The sequence below is a fragment of the Liolophura sinensis genome, chromosome 8 (genome assembly GCF_032854445.1).
Source record: "Liolophura sinensis isolate JHLJ2023 chromosome 8, CUHK_Ljap_v2, whole genome shotgun sequence".
Taxonomy (NCBI): Eukaryota; Metazoa; Mollusca; class Polyplacophora; order Chitonida; family Chitonidae; genus Liolophura; species Liolophura sinensis.
In genome coordinates, this window is record NC_088302.1 from 3,455,351 (window position 1) to 3,478,832 (window position 23,482).

At 39.7% G+C, this 23,482-nt stretch overlaps 2 protein-coding genes across 4 annotated transcripts in view; one reads left to right on the forward strand and one right to left on the reverse strand.

Moving 5' to 3' along the window:
* Positions 1-23,482, forward strand: part of LOC135472355 (focadhesin-like) — a 41,981-nt gene that overhangs the window by 9,620 nt on the left and 8,879 nt on the right. For all 3 annotated transcript variants that reach the window (XM_064751824.1, XM_064751825.1, XM_064751826.1), the window contains 16 exons: positions 567-752; positions 1,103-1,224; positions 4,889-4,981; positions 11,164-11,252; positions 13,051-13,092; positions 13,797-14,016; positions 14,656-14,913; positions 15,180-15,250; positions 16,354-16,498; positions 16,929-17,048; positions 17,538-17,660; positions 18,179-18,256; positions 19,010-19,181; positions 20,183-20,263; positions 21,926-22,051; positions 22,747-22,862. In XM_064751824.1, coding sequence (XP_064607894.1) covers positions 567-752; positions 1,103-1,224; positions 4,889-4,981; positions 11,164-11,252; positions 13,051-13,092; positions 13,797-14,016; positions 14,656-14,913; positions 15,180-15,250; positions 16,354-16,498; positions 16,929-17,048; positions 17,538-17,660; positions 18,179-18,256; positions 19,010-19,181; positions 20,183-20,263; positions 21,926-22,051; positions 22,747-22,862 — 2,042 coding nt within the window. The remainder of the gene's footprint in view (positions 1-566; positions 753-1,102; positions 1,225-4,888; positions 4,982-11,163; positions 11,253-13,050; positions 13,093-13,796; positions 14,017-14,655; positions 14,914-15,179; positions 15,251-16,353; positions 16,499-16,928; positions 17,049-17,537; positions 17,661-18,178; positions 18,257-19,009; positions 19,182-20,182; positions 20,264-21,925; positions 22,052-22,746; positions 22,863-23,482) is intronic.
* On the reverse strand, positions 4,995-10,516 carry LOC135472356 (angiopoietin-related protein 7-like). Its single transcript, XM_064751827.1, has 4 exons — positions 9,922-10,516; positions 8,186-8,324; positions 7,640-7,750; positions 4,995-7,284 (listed from the first exon to the last, which is right to left on the reverse strand). Exons 1-4 carry the CDS (start codon positions 10,472-10,474, stop codon positions 6,843-6,845), a joined length of 1,245 nt encoding a protein of 414 aa, XP_064607897.1. The 5' UTR covers positions 10,475-10,516; the 3' UTR covers positions 4,995-6,842.

Here is a 23,482-nt window from a genome sequence, read left to right on the forward strand (position 1 = left end):
CTCAATGGTAAAATCCAGCTTACACCATACTGTACCACCTGTGTGTTACATTATTCTGTTGACCTCTCTACAGTCTGCAGTGCTCAATGGTAAAATCCAGCTTACACCCTACTGTACCACCTGTGTGTTACATAAGACTGCTGGCCTCTCTACAGACTACAGTGTTCAATGGTAAAATCCAGCTTACACCATACTGTACCACCTGTGTGTTACATTATTCTGCTGACCTCTCTACAGTCTGTTTATCCTGCTGTAGCAGATTTGTGTTAGACATATTTCATTGTTTTTAGGTTTTGGAAAAGTAAAAGTCTGCTATGAAGAGTATATATGGACATTCATTAGGGTCAACCCACGTTACACCCATGTCTTATTACTTTTATCTGCAGCCCGGTTTCATCCCACCATAATGCTGACTGCCATCATATAAATGAAATATTCTGGAGTAGAGCATAAAACACCAGTCAAATAAATAAATAATTAATATTTTAAAACCTTATAGCAGGGTGCTATGACATCATGTCCTTGCCTGCAGAAAGGGATGTTTTATCACAATTGTCTGTTTTCAGATTTTTCAGCTTTTCTCACCTCTGTGGTGAGTCGTGAAATAAACAATTTACCAAGAGGAATTTATAACTCTGCTCGTATTCGAGGTGTTACGTCCAATCAGAACAAGGCATTAACTGCTATCCCAGCATTCTTGGCCATTCAGTACGAAAAGTGTAAACAGCCAGGTCTACGCCCAGCATTGGCAGGTACACCATATACTAGTGCTGTGACTCTGCTTATGCCGACAAATTAAAAGTTTGGTATTAAAATGTATATGGCAGCTGTTGTACTAATGTAAATCAGATACTGCACACATGATGTCTTGTAAACACCGTCCATAAACAAATGTTTTAACCTGCGGCATGTAGTACATGTGACTTTATCATGAAGTTGTTAGTGCAGAGATCATATTCCTTGCTTCCAAATTTTTTCCTTTTATATTAGCTTGTGATAAAAACCGCAGGCCTGAGTAATAATAACTTTTACCCAAAGAAAAGTAATTTATAAATGAAAATGTATTGACCTTGTGACTGACATATACTCATTTGTTGCGCAGCAAGCCAGCTGTTTTGTTTTGACGCGCCACTTGAAGTTGGTCGTGGTGGACGACCTAGACAAAGACATTTTATGGACAGACGGAAGAAGTTCCTGGCGCAGCTTTCAGCTCTCCTACAGGAGGTGAGTGATAGCATAGTAGAGGATTATGGGTGGTGAGTGATAGCATAGTAGAGGATTATGGGAGGTGAGTGATAGCATAGTTGAGGATTATGGGAGGTGAGTGATAGCATAGTAGAGGATTATGGGAGGTGAGTGATAGCATAGTAGAGGATTATGGGAAGTGAGTGATAGCATTATGGGAGGTGAGTGATAGCATAGTAGAGGATTATGGGAAGTGAGTGATAGCATAGTTGAGGATTATGGGAGGTGAGTGATAGCATAGTAAAGGATTATGGGAGGTGAGTGATAGCATAGTAGAGGATTATGGGAGGTGAGTGATAGCATAGTAGAGGATTATGGGAGATGAGTGATAGCATAGTAGAGGATTATGCGAGGTGGATAAAAAATCTCTCAAATATAGTTGATGTTTACAGGAGGTGGGTGATAGCAGAAGTTAGGTCACGTTTAGTTTACGATTACAAGAGGTCGGTGATTGCAGAAAATCTTACACATTTAGCAGAGGATTACAGGAGATGGTGATATCACAGAATCTGTCACATTTAGTTGAGGATTACAGGAGGTGGGTGAGTAGAAAATCTTTCACATTTAGCAGACGATTACAGAAGGTGGGTGATAGCCAAAAAATCTGTCACATTTAGTTGAGGATTACAGGAGGGTGATTTAGTTGAGGATTACAGGAGGTGGGTGATAGCAGACAGTCTGTCACATTTAGAAGAGGATTAAAGGAGGTGGGTATAGGAGAAAATCTGTCGCATTTAGTTGAGGATTACAGAAGGTGGATGATAGCAGACAGTCTGTCACATTTAGAAGAGGATTAAAGGAGGTGGGTATAGGAGAAAATCTGTCGCATTTAGTTGAGGATTACAGGAGGTGGGTGATAGCAGACAGTCTGTCACATTTAGAAGAGGATTAAAGGAGGTGGGTATAGGAGAAAATCTGTCACATTTAGAAGAGGATTAAAGGAGGTGGGTATAGGAGAAAATCTGTCACATTTAGTTGAGGATTACAGGAGGTGGGTGATAGCAGACAGTCTGTCACATTTAGAAGAGGATTAAAGGAGGTGGGTATAGGAGAAAATCTGTCACATTTAGTTGAGGATTACAGGAGGTGGGTGATAGCAGACAGTCTGTCACATTTAGAAGAGGATTAAAGGAGATGGGTATAGGAGAAAATCTGTCACATTTAGAAGAGGATTAAAGGAGGTGGGTATAGGAGAAAATCTGTCACATTTAGTTGAGGATTACAGGAGGTGGGTGATAGCAAACAGTCTGTCACATTTAGTGGAGGATTAAAGGAGATGGGTATAGCAGAAAATCTGTCACATTTAGTTGAGGATTACAGGAGGTGGGTGATAGCAGACAGTCTGTCGCATTTAGAAGAGGATTAAAGGAGGTGGGTATAGGAGAAAATCCGTCACATTTAGTTGAGGATTACAGGAGGTGGGTGATAGCAAACAGTCTGTCACATTTAGTGGAGGATTAAAGGAGATGGGTATAGCAGAAAATCTGTCGCATTTAGTTGAGGATTACAGGAGGTGGGTGATAGCAGACAGTCTGTCACATTTAGAAGAGGATTAAAGGAGGTGGGTATAGCAGAAAATCTGTCACATTTAGTTGAGGATTACAGGAGGTGGGGTGATAGCAGACAGTCTGTCACATTTAGAAGAGGATTAAAGGAGATGGGTATAGCAGAAAATCTGTCACATTTAGTTGAGGATTACAGGAGGTGGGTGATAGCAGACAGTCTGTCGCATTTAGAAGAGGATTAAAGGAGATGGGTATAGCAGAAAATCCGTCACATTTAGTTGAGGATTACAGGAGGTGGGTGATAGCAGACAGTCTGTCACATTTAGTGGAGGATTAAAGGAGATGGGTATAGCAGAAAATCTGTCACATTTAGTTGAGGATTACAGGAGGTGGGTGATAGCAGACAGTCTGTCACATTTAGAAGAGGATTAAAGGAGGTGGGTATAGGAGAAAATATGTCACATTTAGTTGAGGATTACAGGAGGTGGGTGATAGCAGACAGTCTGTCACATTTAGAAGAGGATTAAAGGAGATGGGTATAGGAGAAAATCTGTCACATTTAGTTGATGATTACAGGAGGTGGGTGATAGCAGACAGTCTGTCACATTTAGAAGAGGATTAAAGGAGGTGGGTATAGGAGAAAATCTGTCGCATTTAGTTGAGGATTACAGGAGGTGGGTGATAGCAGACAGTCTGTCGCATTTAGAAGAGGATTAAAGGAGATGGGTATAGGAGAAAATCTGTCACATTTAGTTGAGGATTACAGGAGGTGGGTGATAGCAGACAGTCTGTCGCATTTAGAAGAGGATTAAAGGAGGTGGTATAGGAGAAAATCTGTCACATTTAGTTGAGGATTACAGGAGGTGGGTGATAGCAGACAGTCTGTCACATTTAGCAGAGGATTAAAGGAGGTGGGTATAGGAGAAAATCTGTCACATTTAGTTGAGGATTACAGAAGGTGGATGATACATCAGTCTGTCACATTTAGAAGAGGATTAAAGGAGGTGGGTATAGGAGAAAATCTGTCGCATTTAGTTGAGGATTACAGGAGGTGGGTGATAGCAGACAGTCTGTCACATTTAGAAGAGGATTAAAGGAGGTGGGTATAGCAGACAGTCTGTCACATTTAGAAGAGGATTACAGGAGGTGGGTGATAGCAGACAGTCTGTCGCATTTAGAAGAGGATTAAAGGAGGTGGGTATAGGAGAAAATCTGTCGCATTTAGTTGAGGATTACAGGAGGTGGGTGATAGCAGACAGTCTGTCGCATTTAGAAGAGGATTAAAGGAGGTGGGTATAGGAGAAAATCTGTCACATTTAGTTGAGGATTACAGGAGGTGGGTGATAGCAGACAGTCTGTCGCATTTAGAAGAGGATTAAAGGAGATGGGTATAGGAGAAAATCTGTCGCATTTAGTTGAGGATTACAGAAGGTGGATGATAGCAAACAGTCTGTCACATTTAGAAGAGGATTAAAGGAGGTGGGTATAGGAGAAAATCTGTCACATTTAGTTGAGGATTACAGAAGGTGGATGATAGCAGAAAATCCATCACATTTAGTGGAGGATTACAGGTGGATGATGGAAGAAGTTAGGTCAGATTTGGTTGAGAGTTATTATAATCTGAAAAGTTCATCTCAATTATTATAAAGATACCTGTGAATTCACATTCACAAAGTATGCAGTGTGAATCTTGTCCAGTCAGCAGAAGACAGTGGATATACTTACTGCCAGTGGGTTTCCAGCAGTGATGTGATGTGGAATATAGTCAGAATTTATAGATTCATGTCACGGGGAATTTCCAAATTGACCTTCGAAGGAAAACAAAGGTATATTTATCAGTGGGTAATCGAGTAGAGAATGGCGAGGTAGGCCACTGATATCATGAGTATAGTTTAGTACAAGCTCAGATTGATACAATGCAACAGTAAACTAGGACAATTCAAACGCTGTAAGTAAAGTCAAAGGGAAACAACTGTTAGTTTCATGCCATTTTCGACCAGGGTCTAATCTTTTCTCCTGGGTTACTTCCCCTGAACATGTTAGGCAATCTGGTTTATGGGAAGAAACAGTCCAAACTAGTGAGACAATGTTTTATTTTTCATCCTCCGTGTAAAGATTTTTGTTACATTTTCCTGCAGGTACCCATCCAGCCTTCAGAATGGCACAGAAGCATGTCTCTGCCCAGGGGCTGGTCAACATTCATGGACAGGGTCTACACTGCTGTCGTACAGGTACATGTCCGATACTAACAGAGATAAAAAGATGAGGAAAATATGGCCACAGCAGTCTGCTGCAGACAAAATCAGCTCTAAAATCAAGCACATTTTTTTTCTGGACTAACTTTATTGGCACATCAGTTACATCCATTTGTTTTCCTGTCGCACATCTTCATTTCATCTGAAGAGTGGTTTCAAGTGATACAGTTTGAGTAAAAAGAAAGGGTTATTGGACACAGTGATTAGTATAGTTTCTCATAAGAAGTAAACTTAAATCAAACACTACAGGTCTAATCCTGTAAGATGAGAAGGTGGCTGTTACAGGTGTGAAAGGTACATGTGGCTGTTACAGGTGTGAAAGGTACATGTGGCTGTTACAGGTGTGAAATGTACATGTGGCTGTTACAGGTGTGACAGGTACATGTGGCTGTTACAGGTGTGAAAGGTACATGTGGCTGTTACAGGTGTGACAGGTACATGCACATGTATACTTTAGAATCTGGGTGAAGCAGTTATATGATTGACTTTCATGGGTGTACATCTCTTTATCTCGGTAAAATGGAAGTTTACATATGAACATTTATAGCTGTCAGAGAAGTTCAGTTACTGTATTTTACCTGGAGATTAGAAGTTAAAAATGCACTTTCAGATTCACACAAAGTCTTATTGTGATACTTTTAATGCCAACACTTAAAGAGAGATACTGGCACCGACGTCGAAAAAATTGTGCTGTTATATTTTAGACATCATTTACATAAAGTTGAGGCTTCCAGATGTCTACTGACATGTGTCTAACTTAGAGTGAACTGTCGGATATTCACTTTTATCCCGGATTTCCCTTTGACCATCAACTCACTCAAGTCGCTGTATTTAGAATGACTCTTTTGAGGTGATTACCTCCCTGTGTTTCCTAGACGATGACAGATGTTCAGCGAACTTGAAATGTCAGACATGGCACTGTGTTCTAATTATGCAGCCTACCATGTAACTTCAGTTCTGCCGTACAGATCGTTGGGAATTACGAATACTTTATCAAACGTTTTCAATAGACAGGAAGATCATATTTGGTTTACCAGACTTATGATTCGCTTTTAATCTGTTGTATTGTTTACATGTGCGATCCATGAGTGTACGCTGTAATGTGGGAATCTTTGCTCTGCCCCAATTGCATGTTATCTCATCGAGCGGACAGTTTAGTACATTGACGGATTTCCCCTCATAATTCTCTTAACTGACATTTTTTGGAAAATATAGGCCCTGGGGGATTAGTTAAGAGTCAAATGCAACTCATTTTTGTATTAAATTTAGCTGAACCAACTCAGAAATTCTGTATTTCTTTTGGAAGTATGTACCTTTAAGTATTTTTTGCATAAGAAATTATTTAAACTTCAAAAAAACTCTTAAGTATATGCCTATAAGGTGAAAGACTGACTCGACTTGAAAACTGCTGAACTTTTGGGTGAAATATGATAAATGTTTGTGAATTAATATCAAATTAATTATACCATGTGATGTGTCAGACATTAATACTGAAATATATACTTCTGTAGTATATACCTTAGATGTGCTCTGATGGAGAGCACAAATGACTGTACATTTACATGCAAGAAAAATTTGGTTTATTGAGTTTTGATAATAGATACGAATGCAATGGAAAAACAATGACATACAGGTAGTGAATAGCTAGATGGTGAGGAGGACGTGGATAAACCAGCTTTGTCTCTACTTTGGTGACATTTGTGTCATTACTCTCTGTCAGTCTGTAGTGTTACAGCTATCATGGTGACCATGAAGGCAAATAATGTGCTGCATTTCTTCACCGTACAAAAAGGTTTTCTGTTGTTTTTCCCTTGATGACAACTCATGAGGCGCAGACCTAGTCCTCCTCCACTTCTCGGAGGTACAGAATGCTGTCTTGTGTCTCTCTCACCCGCATGGTCACAGTCTTCATGACAATCATGTGATCTTCGTTCCCGCTCCACCAGACCATGCACTGAGCCAGAAGCTGGCTGTCAACTTTTTCCGGATTGCAGTATCGGCCGTTTAAGTTTGAGGCGTAGCACGAGTTATACCACCAGGCCCCATGGTAAATTTCTGCACAGTAACTGGTCTTGTTGGGCTGATTGTTCTGGTCAAATGTGGAGAATGGCATGTTATTGTGGTTGTGCCTTGAACCTTTCCTGTTCAAGCCATCTTTAAGGTTGCCATGGTGACCAGCAACATGGAGACGATAGTTATCGGATACACCCTCAATCCAGAATTGATCGTATTCCACAAAAAATGCCTCTCCTTCCCAATCTGTCATTTCTATTTGTAATCTGAAGAAAAACATAAAGGAGGCCGTTCTGTATTAGTTCATCAATGTGTGTACATAAATACCTGTGGCCACCAAACATGTCTGACATTATACAATGGTGACGGTAGAAATCAGATTTAACATACCTGTAAAATAAAGTCATAACCAAAAACTTTATACTGTTCAATCCCGGCATTGGACTCTTTAATAATTTGTAGATTTCCCATTCTCACTCTTCCAATAGAGAGAATGGATATTTGCTCATGGGTGTGCTCATTTATAAGGCTTTGAGTGAGATCTAATGTGAGGCCTCCATACAGCGTGTGTCATTTGGCTGATTTGTGGAGGTAACATTGTCATTAGGCATCATCATTTACCTGTAGTTGGTCTGCTTGGTGATGGCGTGGATGTTGTCATTACCCAGCCAGAACTCCCCTTCTAAGTCACCAAAGCCGTCGCGGTAACTCTGCCAGCCACGATAAAAGTCACTGTTAAAGTGAAATAAGTCTGAGACAGCCAGGATAAATGGAAGTGTTTATTAGCATGAGTATCCAAAGCCACATACGCTCTGTGCGATTTGTGTATCGGCTAGTCAAATGAAAATCGGACAAGCTTTGCTCTTCAAACAGTTTGTATTGACTAAAGTATGAACCAATTGACAGCCAGTTCATGCGTTTTGATCTTGTTGAATTCCACAATTAAGTTTGTGTGACAAATCACACTGTGTTGATGGGGCTTAGAGTAAGATTATATGGTCTAAGGAATGGGAGGATATTGTATTCTAAATACACTTGACTGTGTACTGTGGCTCGTACAAATAAAATTGAGGGTAAAGAACTTACAGTCACTAAAAATAAACTCTGAAGAGTTTTGTGAGGCAGGAAATCTGTTATCAGTAAGTCAGAGTAGTTAGTCCCACTTACACAACACCATTAATTCTCCTCTGTAGGACAGTCCAGCCTCTGTCGCAGTACACCTGTACTGACCTCTCAGAGGTCAGAGGTCGAATGGTGTAGACACCAGGTCGCCGCACGTACTCACAGTCAATGATTGACTCTGATACTGGTACAAAGACATTGGAAGTGGTGAGAAATGAGACGAGTTGGTTCTGAGATAATCGAGATGTTAATATTTTCACACAGGTCAGCTGGAAATAATGAAGAAACTCTAGTGTTGCATGCTTGGGAGAAAAGGTTACATGTAACTTACTTTTTTTAATGAATGAGCCTTTGAAATAATTCATTTTAACTTAATTACAAAATGAGTAGTGTTGTGTGTGGCCTTCACTGATACACAGATAACTTTGGTGTTATGAATCAGGTATGTGTAAGTCTTGTCAAATTGTAATCAAACATTTGGATAAAATGATTGGTTGGATTAAGAATAAGAACTGAATCACATGTGGACTAAAAGAATACATGATGTCATGTTTGTGTATGAAAACTGGAAGAATACATGATGTCATGTTTGCGTATGAAAACTGGAAGAACACATGATGTCATGTTTGTGTATGAAAACTGGAAGAACACATGATGTCATGTTTGTGTATGAAAACTGGAAGAATACATGATGTCATGTTTGCGTATGAAAACTGGAAGAACACATGATGTCATGTTTGTGTATGAAAACTGGAAGAACACATGATGTCATGTTTTTGTATGAAAACTGGAAGAACACATGATGTCATGTTTGTGTATGAAAACTGGAAGAACACATGATGTCATGTTTGTGTATGAAAACTGGAAGGACACATGATGTCATGTTTGTGTATGAAAACTGGAAGAATACACAATGTCATGTTTGTGTATGAAAACTGAAAGAACTCATGATGTCATGTTTGCGTATGAAAACTGGAAGAACACATGATGTCATGTTTGCGTATGAAAACTGGAAGAATACATGATGTCATGTTTGTGTATGAAAACTGGAAGAACACATGATGTCATGTTTGTGTATGAAAACTGGAAGAATACATGATGTCATGTTTGTGTATGAAAACTGGAAGAATACATGATGTCATGTTTGTGTATGAAAACTGGAAGAACACATGATGTCATGTTTGTGTATGAAAACTGGAAGAATACATGATGTCATGTTTGTGTATGAAAACTGGAAGAACACATGATGTCATGTTTGTGTATGAAAACTGGAAGAACACATGATGTCATGTTTGTGTATGAAAACTGGAAGAACACATGATGTCATGTTTGTGTATGAAAACTGGAAGAATACATGATGTCATGTTGTGTATGAAAACTGGAAGAACACATGATGTCATGTTTGTGTATGAAAACTGGAAGAACACACGATGTCATGTTGTGTATGAAAACTGAAAGAACACATGATGTCATGTTTGTGTATGAAAACTGGAAGAACACATGATGTCATGGTTGTGTATGAAAACTGGAAGAACACATGATGTCATGTTTGTGTATGAAAACTGGAAGAATACACGATGTCATGTTTGTGTATGAAAGCTAGAGATGGATGGTGCAACAGTGTTAACGTATTCGTATTGGTATTTTAAGTGAATAAAATGATAGATCCCCAGTTTCAGTTGTGTACATGTATCAGTGGAATAACTGTGCATATCACATGCTCTAGGGGAACTGTTCAGTTCACATGGTTGATGGGTATGTTTGTATAAAGACTGGCATACCTTGTAGCTTTTGCTGCAGCCTGGCCACCTCTGCCTCCAAGTCCTCTCTGGCCAGTTTCTCCAGGTGTAGCCTGTTCAACATGTGCTGGAGGAGCTCCTTGTTGGGGAAGTCTGTCTCCTTGTAAAACTTTGCAATGTGCCTAGTGAGGTTCTCAAGGTGGAGGAACCTCTGCTCCAGCTCCAACCTCACCGAAGCCTCGTGAAGCAGAGAATGCTGGAACTTTCTCTCGGCTTCTTGGATCAGTGTCTGGCATTGTTGCAGGCTTTCTGCCACCTTCTTGTCGCAGAGATCCTCTGTGTTGTGGGCAGTGTTAGGGCAGTGGGCCTGAAGGGAGGCCATGGGTACCTGGATGGTCAGGGAACATGGCTGCTGCTCTGGTGGCTGACGATGTCTCTCACCTAATACAGCCTTATTGTACATGTAATCCCCAGAATACCATTGTTGTCCTATCTTCTTGTCAGTTTCACCCACTTTGTTTGCTTTTTGTTGACAGAAAATGCTGATATCATTGAGCACAAAGAACACAGATACAAACAAAGTGTAATTCACCATTTTCTGATAGTAACAGTTTCCATACCGTATGAAAATGTTGGATCTTTTGTCGCCGTGACCTGCTACATTTACATGCACACTTCATAATAAGGAGATATACACATGCTATGAAACTTGATAACACATGTAAACATAGGCTGTGACAGTAAGGCAAAAAGAGAGTCAGATTACTTCAACTTCTTCAATGGAGGAGTATTGTGGCAGAGATAATTCTGGCATAGGGATGTAATTGTGTCATTGATAGATGGTAATGGCAGAATGGTGTGGCCAGAGCGAAGTGAAGAACAGTACCAGGATCTGTTTTGGGGTCAAAGATTCTTAAAAGTTTTACTGTTAAATCGAATTAAATTGATCCTGCGTGTTATTACTAAAACAAGCATGTTGATCAGTTACATACATGTATTTACTAGGTATCAGTTGTGCCATTGGAATTGTAACAGATACCTATTCATAACATCACACTTTTATAGAAATCAACATATTTGCTAACTATTTTAATAACCCTTAAGGTGTATAAATAATTAAATCAGGCAGGTATAAAATTGTCCACAACCTTGCAGGATCTGGAGATGCATGTGATTCTCTCTGTATCTATGTTTGTTCATCATAATTAGGACACACTTTTCCTGTCAGTTACTGTGTGATTTGAACAGCGCCATCTGTGCCATAATGAGTGACTGTATTTTCAGGGGAGAGAAGCTGAGATTGAGCTACAGGCACGACATGAACAACTTCATCCAGATGACGCGTTGGAAAAGAAAAAATCGGCGTGGCTTTGGTAATTCCTTTTTTGTATTGCTGTCTGGTCCACTTGAAATCACTATGCCACCTTGAGATGTGGTTTCTGTCCCATTATTCGATTGGGAAAGATTCTCCAGCTTTCACTGCTCTTTGGGGAAAGATTGAATCAGTCAACAGCATTCTCATGGAGACACAGACTGACCCGAGTGACACAAATGAAAACTACTACTCGAGTTTAATAAATTTGATATCGAGGGTCACAAATTTCATATCCTATTTATCCCATAAATGTAAATTTATAGTGGAAAAAATCATTACGATTTTAACTTTCAGAAACTGCGCCGAATCTGACCGTGAAGTGATATCACATATATAGGTCAAGTGAAGCGTCACCAGTGTGTGACAAGTACATAGTGGAGTATAATACAGTACAGACAAAATTTCTTTACATAACGACTTTTTTATACCATAGACGTCAAAGTTTGCTTCATACAAGATATCGTTCAATCTGTAATAGTTATAACAAGAAAATTACATTTTACCACAGAAAGTATTACTGTCGAAAAATAGACAAATTTCACATGCGCTCAGTACACGCAATGCAACCTTCAAAAAACCACTGACAGTTTAACCTGATGTAGGTTGAACAAGCGAAACAGTCTACAGAGAATTTAAGTACGGTAGATATTGGTTTCAGCCGGATAATGTCAGAATTAGTGAAGTTGTTAATACTCTCACACAGGTCAGCTGGAAAATGAAGAAACTCTATTGTTGCATGCTTGGGAAAAAGGTTACATGTAACTTACTTTTTTTAATGAAATAGTCTTTGATATAATTCATTTTAACTTAATTACAAAATGAGTAGTGTTGTGTGTGGCCTTTTCTGATAGTGAAGAAAAATAATGGCCTACCCAATGCTTCCGTTCTAGAGATTTGACTTGGCCTTTGTGGTGACAGATCTATGTCTTAGTCAGTGCCAAGGATTTCCACATTGATTTGATTACCTCTTGTCATATTCATAACTCTGGTGCGTCCATTTTTGTCAATTTTTGCGGTATCTGCTGGTTGAAAGTTGGCCATGTTGACATTTGCAGACGACAAGAAATAGTTGTAAAAAAAAGGTACTGTACAGTCGAGCTGTAACTTTTGATTGGTCGATTTGATGAATGAAAAGATACACGGACCAATCAAAATGTTGGAATTTATATTACACATGGGGCTTCTGTGACTCCATTAGTTAGTGCGTTAGTCCAGCGTAATGACCCAGGAGTCTCTCACCAATGCGGTTGCTGTGAGTTCAAGTCGAGCTCATGCTCGCTTCCTCTCTGGGCGTACGTGGGAAGGTCTTCCAGCAACCTGCAGATTGTTGTGGGTATCCCCCGGGCTCTGCTCGGTTTTCACCAACCATAATGCTGGCAGCTGTCGTATAAGTATGGTGTAAAACACCAATCAGACGAATAAATAAATAAATATATTACACGTGGTGCATATCAAAACGATATGTCATGCCTTTATTACCCGGAAAAATAACATTCATGGGATAAATCCTCATTGGTCACACTTAGCAACAGTCACCAGCATAACTTGCTAAAGTTTAATGGTTTACTCCAGACCCACTGACTTTTTATTATCTGCGCAAAAACAACATCAACTGACTAACAGATTGAATTGATATCGTAATAACTATTGTAATGAAATATATTCAGTCTTTGAAATTGATCAAGTCCTTTACAGCAGAAGAATATGTGTGCATTAATCAGTTTGTCATGTATGTGGTTTTTCTGTCAGGCCTGAGCAAGTTTGTATTTATTCTGAATGTGTTTGTGTGTTTTCAGGGCAAGGGACTTGTTAGTTGATTCCATTAGAGGAGCATCAAGGTACGCAATCAACTCTGATTGTTCTAGAAGTAATACCTGTGACAGCACTAGAGCAATTTAATTGTATAATACACATTCCTTGAGCTTGAACACAATGCTGTGTAATTGTAATTTGTCATTTGATGTGTACTTGTAAATAAAGCAATCATGAAGTCTGAAGGTACATGTTAAAGGAGAAGAAAAGTTAAAAACATGACACTGTAGGCTTGGAAAGAGCACATTTTTTCCTAACCTCCTAACACAGAAGACTTCATCACTAGTTCTTAGGCAAAATGTCGCCCACAGTGGATTTTGGCGCTGACTTTATTTATAATTTATCAGCTTGAGGTACATATTACAATTTTTTTATGGCATGCACCTGCAAGGAAATGCATATTCTTTTCAATGGTATTTGATTGATATTTAAATTTTCTTCTCCTTTAAATAAAGCAATTGTGAAGTCTGAAGGTCCATGTTAAATATACTAGAACCATGCACACAAACCTTTACCTAATAAACTCCTTTTCAAAAGATGCATACACATATGGCATGCATACACATATGGCATGCATACACATATGGCATGTATGGTTTATATTGTTTTCAAAATTTTACTCAGTTTGCTGCATCTGCCTAGGAGAACTGTGTCAGTACAAGTACAAGGGGCTGCAGGTATCAGTTTCAGATTGCCAACATTAAATAACACAAAACAAATTTTGTTTCAGAGGCAATCCAACCTGTCAAGCCAACTGTGTATTTGCCTTAGCTGGGTTGACAGCCACAGTGAATAACTATTCTACTGGTCTGGATCCAGAAGACTTAAAAAATGTCAGCCACGAGCACATGAGCCATTCTCATTGGTTGGCTGTTGTCATGGATACCCTGATGTCCTTGATGGATGTAAAGTTTCAGCCAAGTGGTCAGCTACTGGGCATGTGTCAGCAGGTGGGAATAATGTCGTGTGCCTCCTACATTGGTATTAACTTCGCATTCAGTGCTTTTGTTTGTTTTCTGTGTCTGTTTCTAAATTCAGGATTTGCTTAGAATGCTAAGAACTTACTGCATGGCCAGAAAACTGTGTGGTTTGTCATGTACCTGGTAAAGGGTGGTGGTTTCCTCTGAGCATCATGGTTTCCTCTGAGCATCATGGTTTCCTCTGAGCACCATGGTTTCCTCTGAACACGCTGGTTTCCTCTGAGTACCCTGGTTTTCTGTGAGCACTCTTGTTTCCTCTCGGCACTCTCATTTCCTCCCGGCACTCTCGTTTCCTTCCTGCACCCTCGTTTCTGCCACCCATTGTTATTCAGAGGAGTCTAGGACATTGAAATGAACAAATATATATGGATAGTATAATCTTGTGTCTTAAGTAAAAAGTTTCAGGTAAAAACGATCGGGGAACAAAACAGCAAATGGCATGTGTTCTTAGAATATTTATGTTTACATTAATAGTGTTTAGAATGTAAACTTGGCTGAGTGTTTAGACTTTTTTTTAGAAGTTGAGTTTATGAATTCACCGCATAAAGGATGTTCCCCTTTGAAAAGTGCCACTCACGTTGAGTGCAGATAAATATTTCCTATTGTCAGAGAGGTGTCATTGACCGACAGGAGGCCAGTGTGTTGGCAAGATCCGCTGCTAGTGTGGCAATCGCACAGGTCATCCCAGCGGTAATGACCTTTGACACAGACAGAATATACAAGATGATAGACATGCTGAAGGCGGGGTTACCAGGCCGTGCCCCTGGCAGCCTGTCAGGAGTCTTACAGTCTTACAGTGGGCTGGGCTTGGGGATGCTTCTGGCTCGACTGTTTGAGGAACACTTCACTGATGTGGGAGGCACAAAGGTATGTCTATTTTAATAAATATGTGTTGATTGCTGTGCTGATTGGATGAGGATATTTTTTTTTGTATGCCAAAGCTTTACTTTTAAACTAATTTTATCAGAAGAGAGTGGATATGATATAGTGTAAGTTTTAAAGAATTCTACAGACTTTAGAAGATCAGATATTTCTGCAATGTAAACATAACAATCACTTACTGAGAATGTTGTCTTTCCAACGTTCTAATATTTATTAATGATCTCACCTCCCCTTCTCGCTTCTTCACTCAGGGAATGACAGAGGTGTGGAAAGCTCTGGATGTTCTGGAACAGTGCTGTCTACAGTCTACAGCTGACCACAGGTAGGATATTAGGCATTTCATGTTCTAGAACAGTGTTGTCTGCAGTCTACAGCTGACCACAGGTAAGACATTAGGCTGCATGTTCTAGAACAGTGTTGTCTGCAGTCTACAGCTGACCACAGGTAAGACATTAGGCTGCATGTTCTGGAACAGTGTTGTCTACAGGTGACCACAGGTAAGACATAAGGCTCTGGATGTACTGGAACGGTGTTGTCTGCAGTCTACACCTGTCACCTGGGTCTTCCCACTATCACCCGGGTCTTCTCGCTGTCACCGGGGTCTTCCCACTGTCACCCGGGTCTTCCCACTGTCACACAGGTCTTCCCACTATCAGCCGGGTCTTCCCACTATCACCCGGGTCTTCCCACTATCACCCCGGTCTTTCCACTATCACCCCGGTCTTCCACTATCACCGGGGTCTTCCCACTATCACCCGGGTCTTCCCACTATCACCCTGGTCCTCCCACTATCACCCTGGTCTTCCCACTATAACCCGGGTCTTCCCACTATCACCCTGGTCTTCCCACTATCACCCAGGTCTTCCCACTATCACCCCGGTCTTCCCACTATCACCCAGGTCTTCCCACTATGTGTACTGGTACACACTGGGTGGGCCATTACATATCTTGACTGCATGTGTTTCCAGCATGCATAAAGTCAGTGTAAATATGTTAGCATCTGGACTGGCCTGCAAGGATATACCATCTTATGAAATGACAGAGATCCTGACATAACATTACAACTATGAGCATACTTTACATGTTTGTTTGGGGCCTCCGTGTCTCAGTTTGTTGGCGCGCTGGCACAGTGTAATGACCCAGGAGTCTCTCACCAATGCGGTCGCTGTAAGTTCAAGTCCAGCTCATGCTGGCTTCCTCTCCAGAGTTGGTCGTGGGTTTATCCCCAGTCTCTGCTCGGTTTAATTCCTCCCACCATAATGCTGGCCGCCATTGTATAAGTGAAATATTCTTGAGTACGGCGTAAAACATCAGTGAAATAAATAAACATGTTTGTTCTTAGTCAGGGTATAGTGTACTTAGGCTACAATATGCCTACATATATGTTCACATCTCACTGTACAGTGTGTGTGTGTTTGTTCCCAGACAAGGCAGCATGCTTGGTCTGGGCGTGGCCTTGGGGTCTCTATGTGCTGATGGGAGGACAGATTCCAGAGTCCATGTTCTATCACTACATGATAAACTGTCGGCCATGTTGGATTCTCTCTCAACCAATGAGGACACATTTCAGGTGGGATGATGTTCTGTTCATGTTCATCAAAGTTATACCAAGAATTTGTCATTGTTGTGTTCGCAGTCAATAAAGTTGTTCAAAAGTTGATTTAAAGATTTAAAACAAGTACTTTTCTGACAAGATCACAGCATGTACAAACTTTTGGTCATTTTTCATGAAAATTATAGACAACATTGATTTCTTGAGTTTATGCTCTCTACTCATATCAAAGTGTGACATTTTCACAGGAACAGGTTAAATGAATTTGAATTTGAGTCAGCTAAAGCTCCACGTTTCATCATTAGTTGAGCAGATAATATTATAGCCATATGTTTGTAGAGCTACTTGTACTTTTCTCTCTGTCCGTGTATTTGCACCGATCCACCATTTTGGGGTGGATAGTAAGAATATTGGTTGTGTGCTGATCAGATATCAAACCTCTGTTCAGACCTGCTGTGTTTCTCTGGCCACTTTGAGTTCCTCAGCATTTTCAGCCAATATCTTATCATCTGACAATGTAACAAAGGTGTTGGAGAAGTTAACATCTCTGAGTGGGAAACATTCCAAGGTAGGTCAATAAAATTTGTATTTATATCCAGGGCATTAAGAAGTTTTTCACAAGTACTATATTCAGTTAAAACAAAATCTGCATGTAGAGTTACTCATTTTCAAAAATCATGATAGACCTTCTTGATATTTCCAGTTTTATTGCAGCGTCATAACATCAGCATCATTGCAATTGTGTCGGTTGTGGTGACTTCACACTCTTTGTGACACTCTTTGTGACGTCACCTTGGGACAGCATTTCAACGTGATGAGTTCAGACCTTGGGCACACATAATTATTTGCATACATTAACCCCATTTTACATCTGTGTCTGGTCTGCATGAAGTATTTAGAGGAATCCTGATACATAGAACCATCCTGTACCCCACTGCAGCTCTGCTGTAATATGTTTAGACAAATAAATAACTAGGTTATGCTCCACTCTTCCTGTACACCCTAAATTGTTTCAACTCCTCACAGGTTAATACATCATGTTCTTGTGGTTTTCCAGAATGCTGGTTTGTGTCTCTCCGTTGGCATGCTTGGCTATAGCCTTGCTGTAAATGGTCATCCAGCAGCAGCGTCAGGCAATGAACAGCGAGCCCTGGAATGGCAGAAGCAGTTGTCTGCAGAGGTAGAAACCTGATTGGGAATGATATTTAGAAATGAAAACAGGATACAATATGACTAATCTAACTCAATACATTTTCTGACTGTCTCTTTGAAATGACCTGCGGATGCTCAGGGGTTTCCACATACAGAGCCCGGTTTCCTCCCACCATAATGCTGGCTGCATCATATTCTTGAGTACGACATAAAACACCAATCAAATAAAATAAATAAAGAAATAAATCTTTTTGAAATGTCTGGCAGTTCTACTTTAGCTTAAAATGGAAAAAACGTCATTTTAGCTTAGCTTTCGTTTTGTCTGTACCAAGTATCGATACATAATATTTTTACGTAATGTCCACCCGGTTGAATAATTGATTACAATAACAAGTGTAATGCAGGCACCAGCTGTTCAGACCGGTTTTCTTCTGTTTGTTGTGTGTTGTATTTTCTCCTTGGTGCATACTTTGACAGATGACAGCAGGCCTCTTTCCCTCATAATCAATGTTACTGTTCAAGATGTAATGTTTATTCTGTTGACAGGATGTGTCATCGCTGCAGAAGGTGGCAGTGTTGACAGGATTGACAGCGCTGTGTGGCTCAGAGAGGTTCTGGACACAGGTGAGGACATTCTGAACACAGGTGATGACGTTATGGGCACATGTGTGGACATTCTGACTGACAATTATCATTCAAACATGGGACAAAAAAAAAACCTGGCGTTAACAATTCAGATGCAGTGATTTTGTTTGGCAGTTGCCGTTGCTGGCACAGTAATTAAAATACCTCTTTATCTCGCACTGTATTATGACTAAACTGACACAAGTATAAGATTGTAATTATTCCAGTTTTCTGTTCCTGAAAATGATTTTGAATCTTTCCTCTGAATTCTCTTTTGGGGGAAAACACATTTATCTGTAATAGGCTTTTCAAGTCAGAAGTTAGAGATTAGCTCTTCCTTCAGTTAGAGTGTAGACGTATGCTACTATAGCGTTGTTGATGTAGATCTAGGGTTGCGATGACCAGAGACAAATCTGCGTCATGTTGCTGATGAAAAATGCATTTACCATAAATATTGGTGCTCTGATCTAGGAATTAGTGGATAGTTATTTATTTATCTAAAGTTTGCTAAAAATGCTTTAATACACTGACAATTAACATATACATTAAACTGTCATCAGAATGGAAAACACTTATGTAAATCTAATGTTGGATTGTGGAGACATGCTGTTCAAAAAATATACATATTTTATTCCTGGAATACACAAATGGGCCCGGAATCAGTCAGTAAAAGCTTCATCCTGCTTTAATACGGTAAATGTATATATATCTGATGTATAATAATGTTTTCAACAGTCTCTTTCTGATTTTCAGGTTTCAAGTTCTGGTGCTTCAGAGGTGAAGGACACATATTCTGCTGATGTCATCAGTATGTGTAGACAGATAGTTGAGAGTCATGGAGATCTGGGTATACAGGGAGCTGGAGCCTGGCTGTTAGGACATCTCCATTTATCAGCCTGTAATGTCACAGAAACAAGGACGAGTGGTAAATACTTACTAGGTGGTAGTGTTTTTTTCAATGATCCCAATAATGACAAACCATTTATTCTAATGTAAATTACGGGGGCCTCCGTGGCTCAGTCGGTTAGCGCGCTAGCGCAGTGCAATGACCCTGGAGTCTCTCACCAATGCGGTTGCTGTGAGTTCAAGTCCAGCTCATGCTGGCTTCCTCTCTGGCCGTACGTGGGAAGGTCTGACAGCAACCTGCGAATGGTCGTGGGTTTCTATAAGTGAAATATTCTTGAGTACGGCGTAAATCACCAATCAAATAAATAAAATAAATAAATAACTAATGTAAATTAACTCTTGATACAGTGATGACAAGACGCACATGTACTAGCTGATGTGTGCCTCTAATCCCGGGAGAGTTACAGCTGAAGAGATTAATCAACATTAATGGTGTTTATACCTGAAATAATAATGGTTGTCAGAGCTACCAATCCCACAGGTGTTAAATTGTCAGAGTTCATAACATTAGTTCTAGTGAGCTTTATTGAGGTACTGTAGTGAAAAAAGTTAGTAAAATAGTAACTGTTAGACACTTTTCTGTCACAACAGAATATATGTACCTGTGATGTGTACCTCCAGCTTCTCTTGCCTGACAGAAGTGTGATCAGAGCATGTTATAACCTTTTAGACAGACACTTTCTTGCCATCACTGAATATATGTACCTGCCTTCTCTTACCTGCCTGACACTAGTACGACCAGAGCATGTTATAACTAAAAGCTGTTAGACAGACACTTACCTGTCATCACAGAATATATGTACCTGTGATGTATACCTCCAGCTTCTCTTACCTGACAGAAGTGTGATCAGAGCATGTTATAACCTAACTTTTAGACAGACACTTTCCTGCCATCACAGAATATATGTACCTGCCTGACACTAGTATGACCAGAGTATGTTATAACTGACATCTGTTAGACAGACTCTTACCAGTCATCACAGAATATATGTACCTGTGATGTGTAGGTTTATGTTTCAGCCCCATCCAGCTTCTCTTACCTGCCTGACACTAGTGTGATCAGAGCTGTGGTAGACTTCCTGCTTGAGGCTGGCAAACAAGGTAACTTTATTAGTTTATGTATTATCTTATGTATTACTGCCTTCATAGTCCATAACTTTGGCCAATATTGTTTTAGTTGTCCATTCTTCTGTTCATCACTATTTTAATCAGCTGTAGCTAGTGGGGATTTCCTTTTTGCTCAGTTCTAATCATCACTATTTTAATCAGCTGTAGCTAGTGGGGATTTCCTTTGCTCAGTTCTGTTCATCACTATTTTAATCAGCTGTAGCTAGTGGGGATTTCCTTTTTGCTCAGTTCTGATTATCACTGTTTTAATCAGCTGTAGCTAGTGGGAATTTCCTTTTTGCTCAGTTCTGTTCATCACTATTTTAATCAGCTGTAGCTAATGGGGATTTCCTTTGCTCAGTTCTGTTCATCACTATTTTAATCAGCTGTAGCTAGTGGGGATTTCCTTTTTGCTCAGTTCTGATCATCACTGTTTTAATCAGCTGTAGCTAATGGGAATTTCCTTTTTGCTCAGTTCTGTTCATCACTATTTTAATCAGGTGTAGCTAGTGGGAATTTCCTTTTTGCTCAGTTCTGTTCATCACTATTTTAATCAGCTGTAGCTGGTGGGGATTTCCTTTGCTCAGTTCTGTTCATCACTGTTTTAATCAGCTGTAGCTAATGGGAATTTCCTTTTTGCTCAGTTCTGTTCATCACTGTTTTAATCAGCTGTAGCTAGTGGGGATTTCCTTTTTGCTCAGTTCTGTTCATCACTATTTTAATCAGCTGTAGCTAATGGGGATTTCCTTTGCTCAGTTCTGTTCATCACTATTTTAATCAGCTGTAGCTAGTGGGAATTTACTTTTTGCTCAGTTCTGTTCATCACTATTTTAATCAGCTGTAGCTAATGGGAATTTTCTTTTTGCTCAGTTCTGTTCATCACTGTTTTAATCAGCTGTAGCTAGTGGGGATTTCCTTTGCTCACTTCTGTTCATCACTATTTTAATCAGCTGTAGCTAATGGGGATTGCCTTTTTGCTCAGTTCTGTTCATCACTATTTTAATCAGCCATAGTTAGTGGGGATTTCCTTTTTGCTCAGTTCTGTTCATCACTGTTTTAATCAGCTGTAGCTAGTGGGAATTTCCTTTTTGCTTAGTTCTGTTCATCACTATTTTAATCAGCTGTAGCTAATGGGGATTTCCTTTTTGCTCAGTTCTGTTCATCACTATTTTAATCAGCCATAGTTAGTGGAGATTTCCTTTTTGCTCAGTTCTGTTCATCACTATTTTAATCAGCTGTAGTTAGTGGAGATTTCCTTTTTGCTCAGTTGACATTGTGCTGTATTTCGGAAGATAAATAGAGTTCAAATCCATGCATGACTCACATCTGTCAAACCACTACGCATGTATAGCTTGTAGACTAATGCACTGTTTCAAAATGTTTTTATTATTTCATCCAAAATCTCCTGGAGAGCTGGATGACTTGAGATTCTAATTTATGTGATTCTGTGGTTCACCCATTCAGCAATTTCTATATTGTAACAGCCGTAACCTGGTCAGAGTGTGATGTATCCAAAACTAAGTGAAAAACCTTTCTTCTGGATAATTTTTCTTACTGACTCTTAATAATCATAGATGAGATATGAATCGTGCTGACATGTTTATCATGCCATGGGAATAAGACAGGAATTATTAGGAATGTCTAATATCTTTTAAGGACCAGACGTCATTCCATCAAAGTTAGTGGAAATTTGCCTTTCCTCACTGCTGGAAAATGTGAAGCAGGTGCTGCCCCCTGTCAACTGGACTGGGCTCCTCTCCCCATTGATGAGGTGGAACTTTGGTAAGCTCTGTCCCTCGCCATAATACTGGCCGCCATTGTATAAGTGAAATATTCTTGAGTATGGCATAAAACACTAATCAATAAATGAAAAAAAAAAAAATAATATCCAGCTAATTTAATTTTATTTAATCATGGTCAGTGGTCCCATAGTGGAAAATCACTGGCCTGAGCTGTGTGATTGTAGCTGTTTACTTTCAAAGGCATAAGCCTGCTATTAGTGTACCACTTATCAATGATCTGCCTGATACAGGGATGAGGATTTGGCCAAGTGGTTAAGATGCTTTTCTTTTATTATCACTAGGACACAGTAGCTGTGGCTTCAAACTCAACTTTCTAGATTTGGTCAATCTCATTATTTCTGGGACCTCAGTGGCAATAAGCAATAAGATCTATATGTTACAAGTGAAAATGTTCATCTATGTTTAAGAGTGGCTGCATGTACATGATTATCTCCAGGGGAATTCTTCACTGTTTTCAGGCGGCAACATTGCCTGTCATTGCCTAATACTTATTACGTGTACACCTCACAGGTAAATTTTTAAATGTTTTTAGGTGGCAACATTGCTTGCATGTCCATGCCTAAAACCTTCAATGCCTGAGGTAGAACCTTTCACTGTTTATTTGTAGGATGCAACACCTATCTGTGCATAAACTTGGCTATATCTCAAAGAGAATGTTTTGCTGTTTCTTTTCAGGTGGCAATGTTGCCTGTCTATGCCTAAGACTGGCTATATCACAGAGCATTGCATCCTCTGCAGCTGCCTTGTTCGTCACCACCTGGCTGGCACAGTCTCTTTTTAACTCTTTACATGTGAGCTGACATTTTTCAGACAATTCCATCTAACAGATATGTGCCAATTGATTTTTGTTTCTGTAACATGTACGTGCACATAGACAAGGTATGTTCAAAGTTCTTCACCTATGCTGATTGACCTGGGTTCTGCCATGATGTTATTGTAAAGCCTTTCTTAAGGATACAGGTTAAAATTGAATACCTCTTTCTTGAGGTATTTTTTTTAACAACCTTAAATGTTCATGTATATGCAAATATGTAATCTTTTATTTTTTTCCCTACCTGAAATCACACCAGTCCATCAGGATTTCATCAAGAAAACACTAACATGAAATATATGTCAGATGAAAGTCCACGGAAGTAGTTGGCTCTGGTTTTTTTTTTAATTTTTTCAACCCAGGAAAATACATTTGGAACTTGGGATTTTATGGATATCTTACCTCACCACATTGTTACCTCACATCAGGTTTTTGCCACTCAGCAAACATACACCGCTGGATTTCATCATTTTAATTGCATATACATGCAGATCCATGAATGCACTAGCCGAATGTACTCTGAAATGAACTGCTTCAAGGAAGAAATATAGATACGACTGTCCCTGACACACACTGGCTCACTGAAGACCGCCATAGAAT

Excerpts from the sequence above, each read along its gene's own strand:
- LOC135472356 (XM_064751827.1), bottom strand. The coding sequence starts at position 10,474 with ATGGTGAATTACACTTTGTTTGTATCTGTGTTCTTTGTGCTCAATGAT. Across the intron at positions 8,325-9,921 it reads GCTGCAGCAAAAGCTACAAG|TATCAGAGTCAATCATTGAC; the intron begins GTATGCCAGTCT and ends TCTTTGTACCAG. Across the intron at positions 7,285-7,639 it reads ACCAAGCAGACCAACTACAG|ATTACAAATAGAAATGACAG; the intron begins GTAAATGATGAT and ends GTTTTTCTTCAG.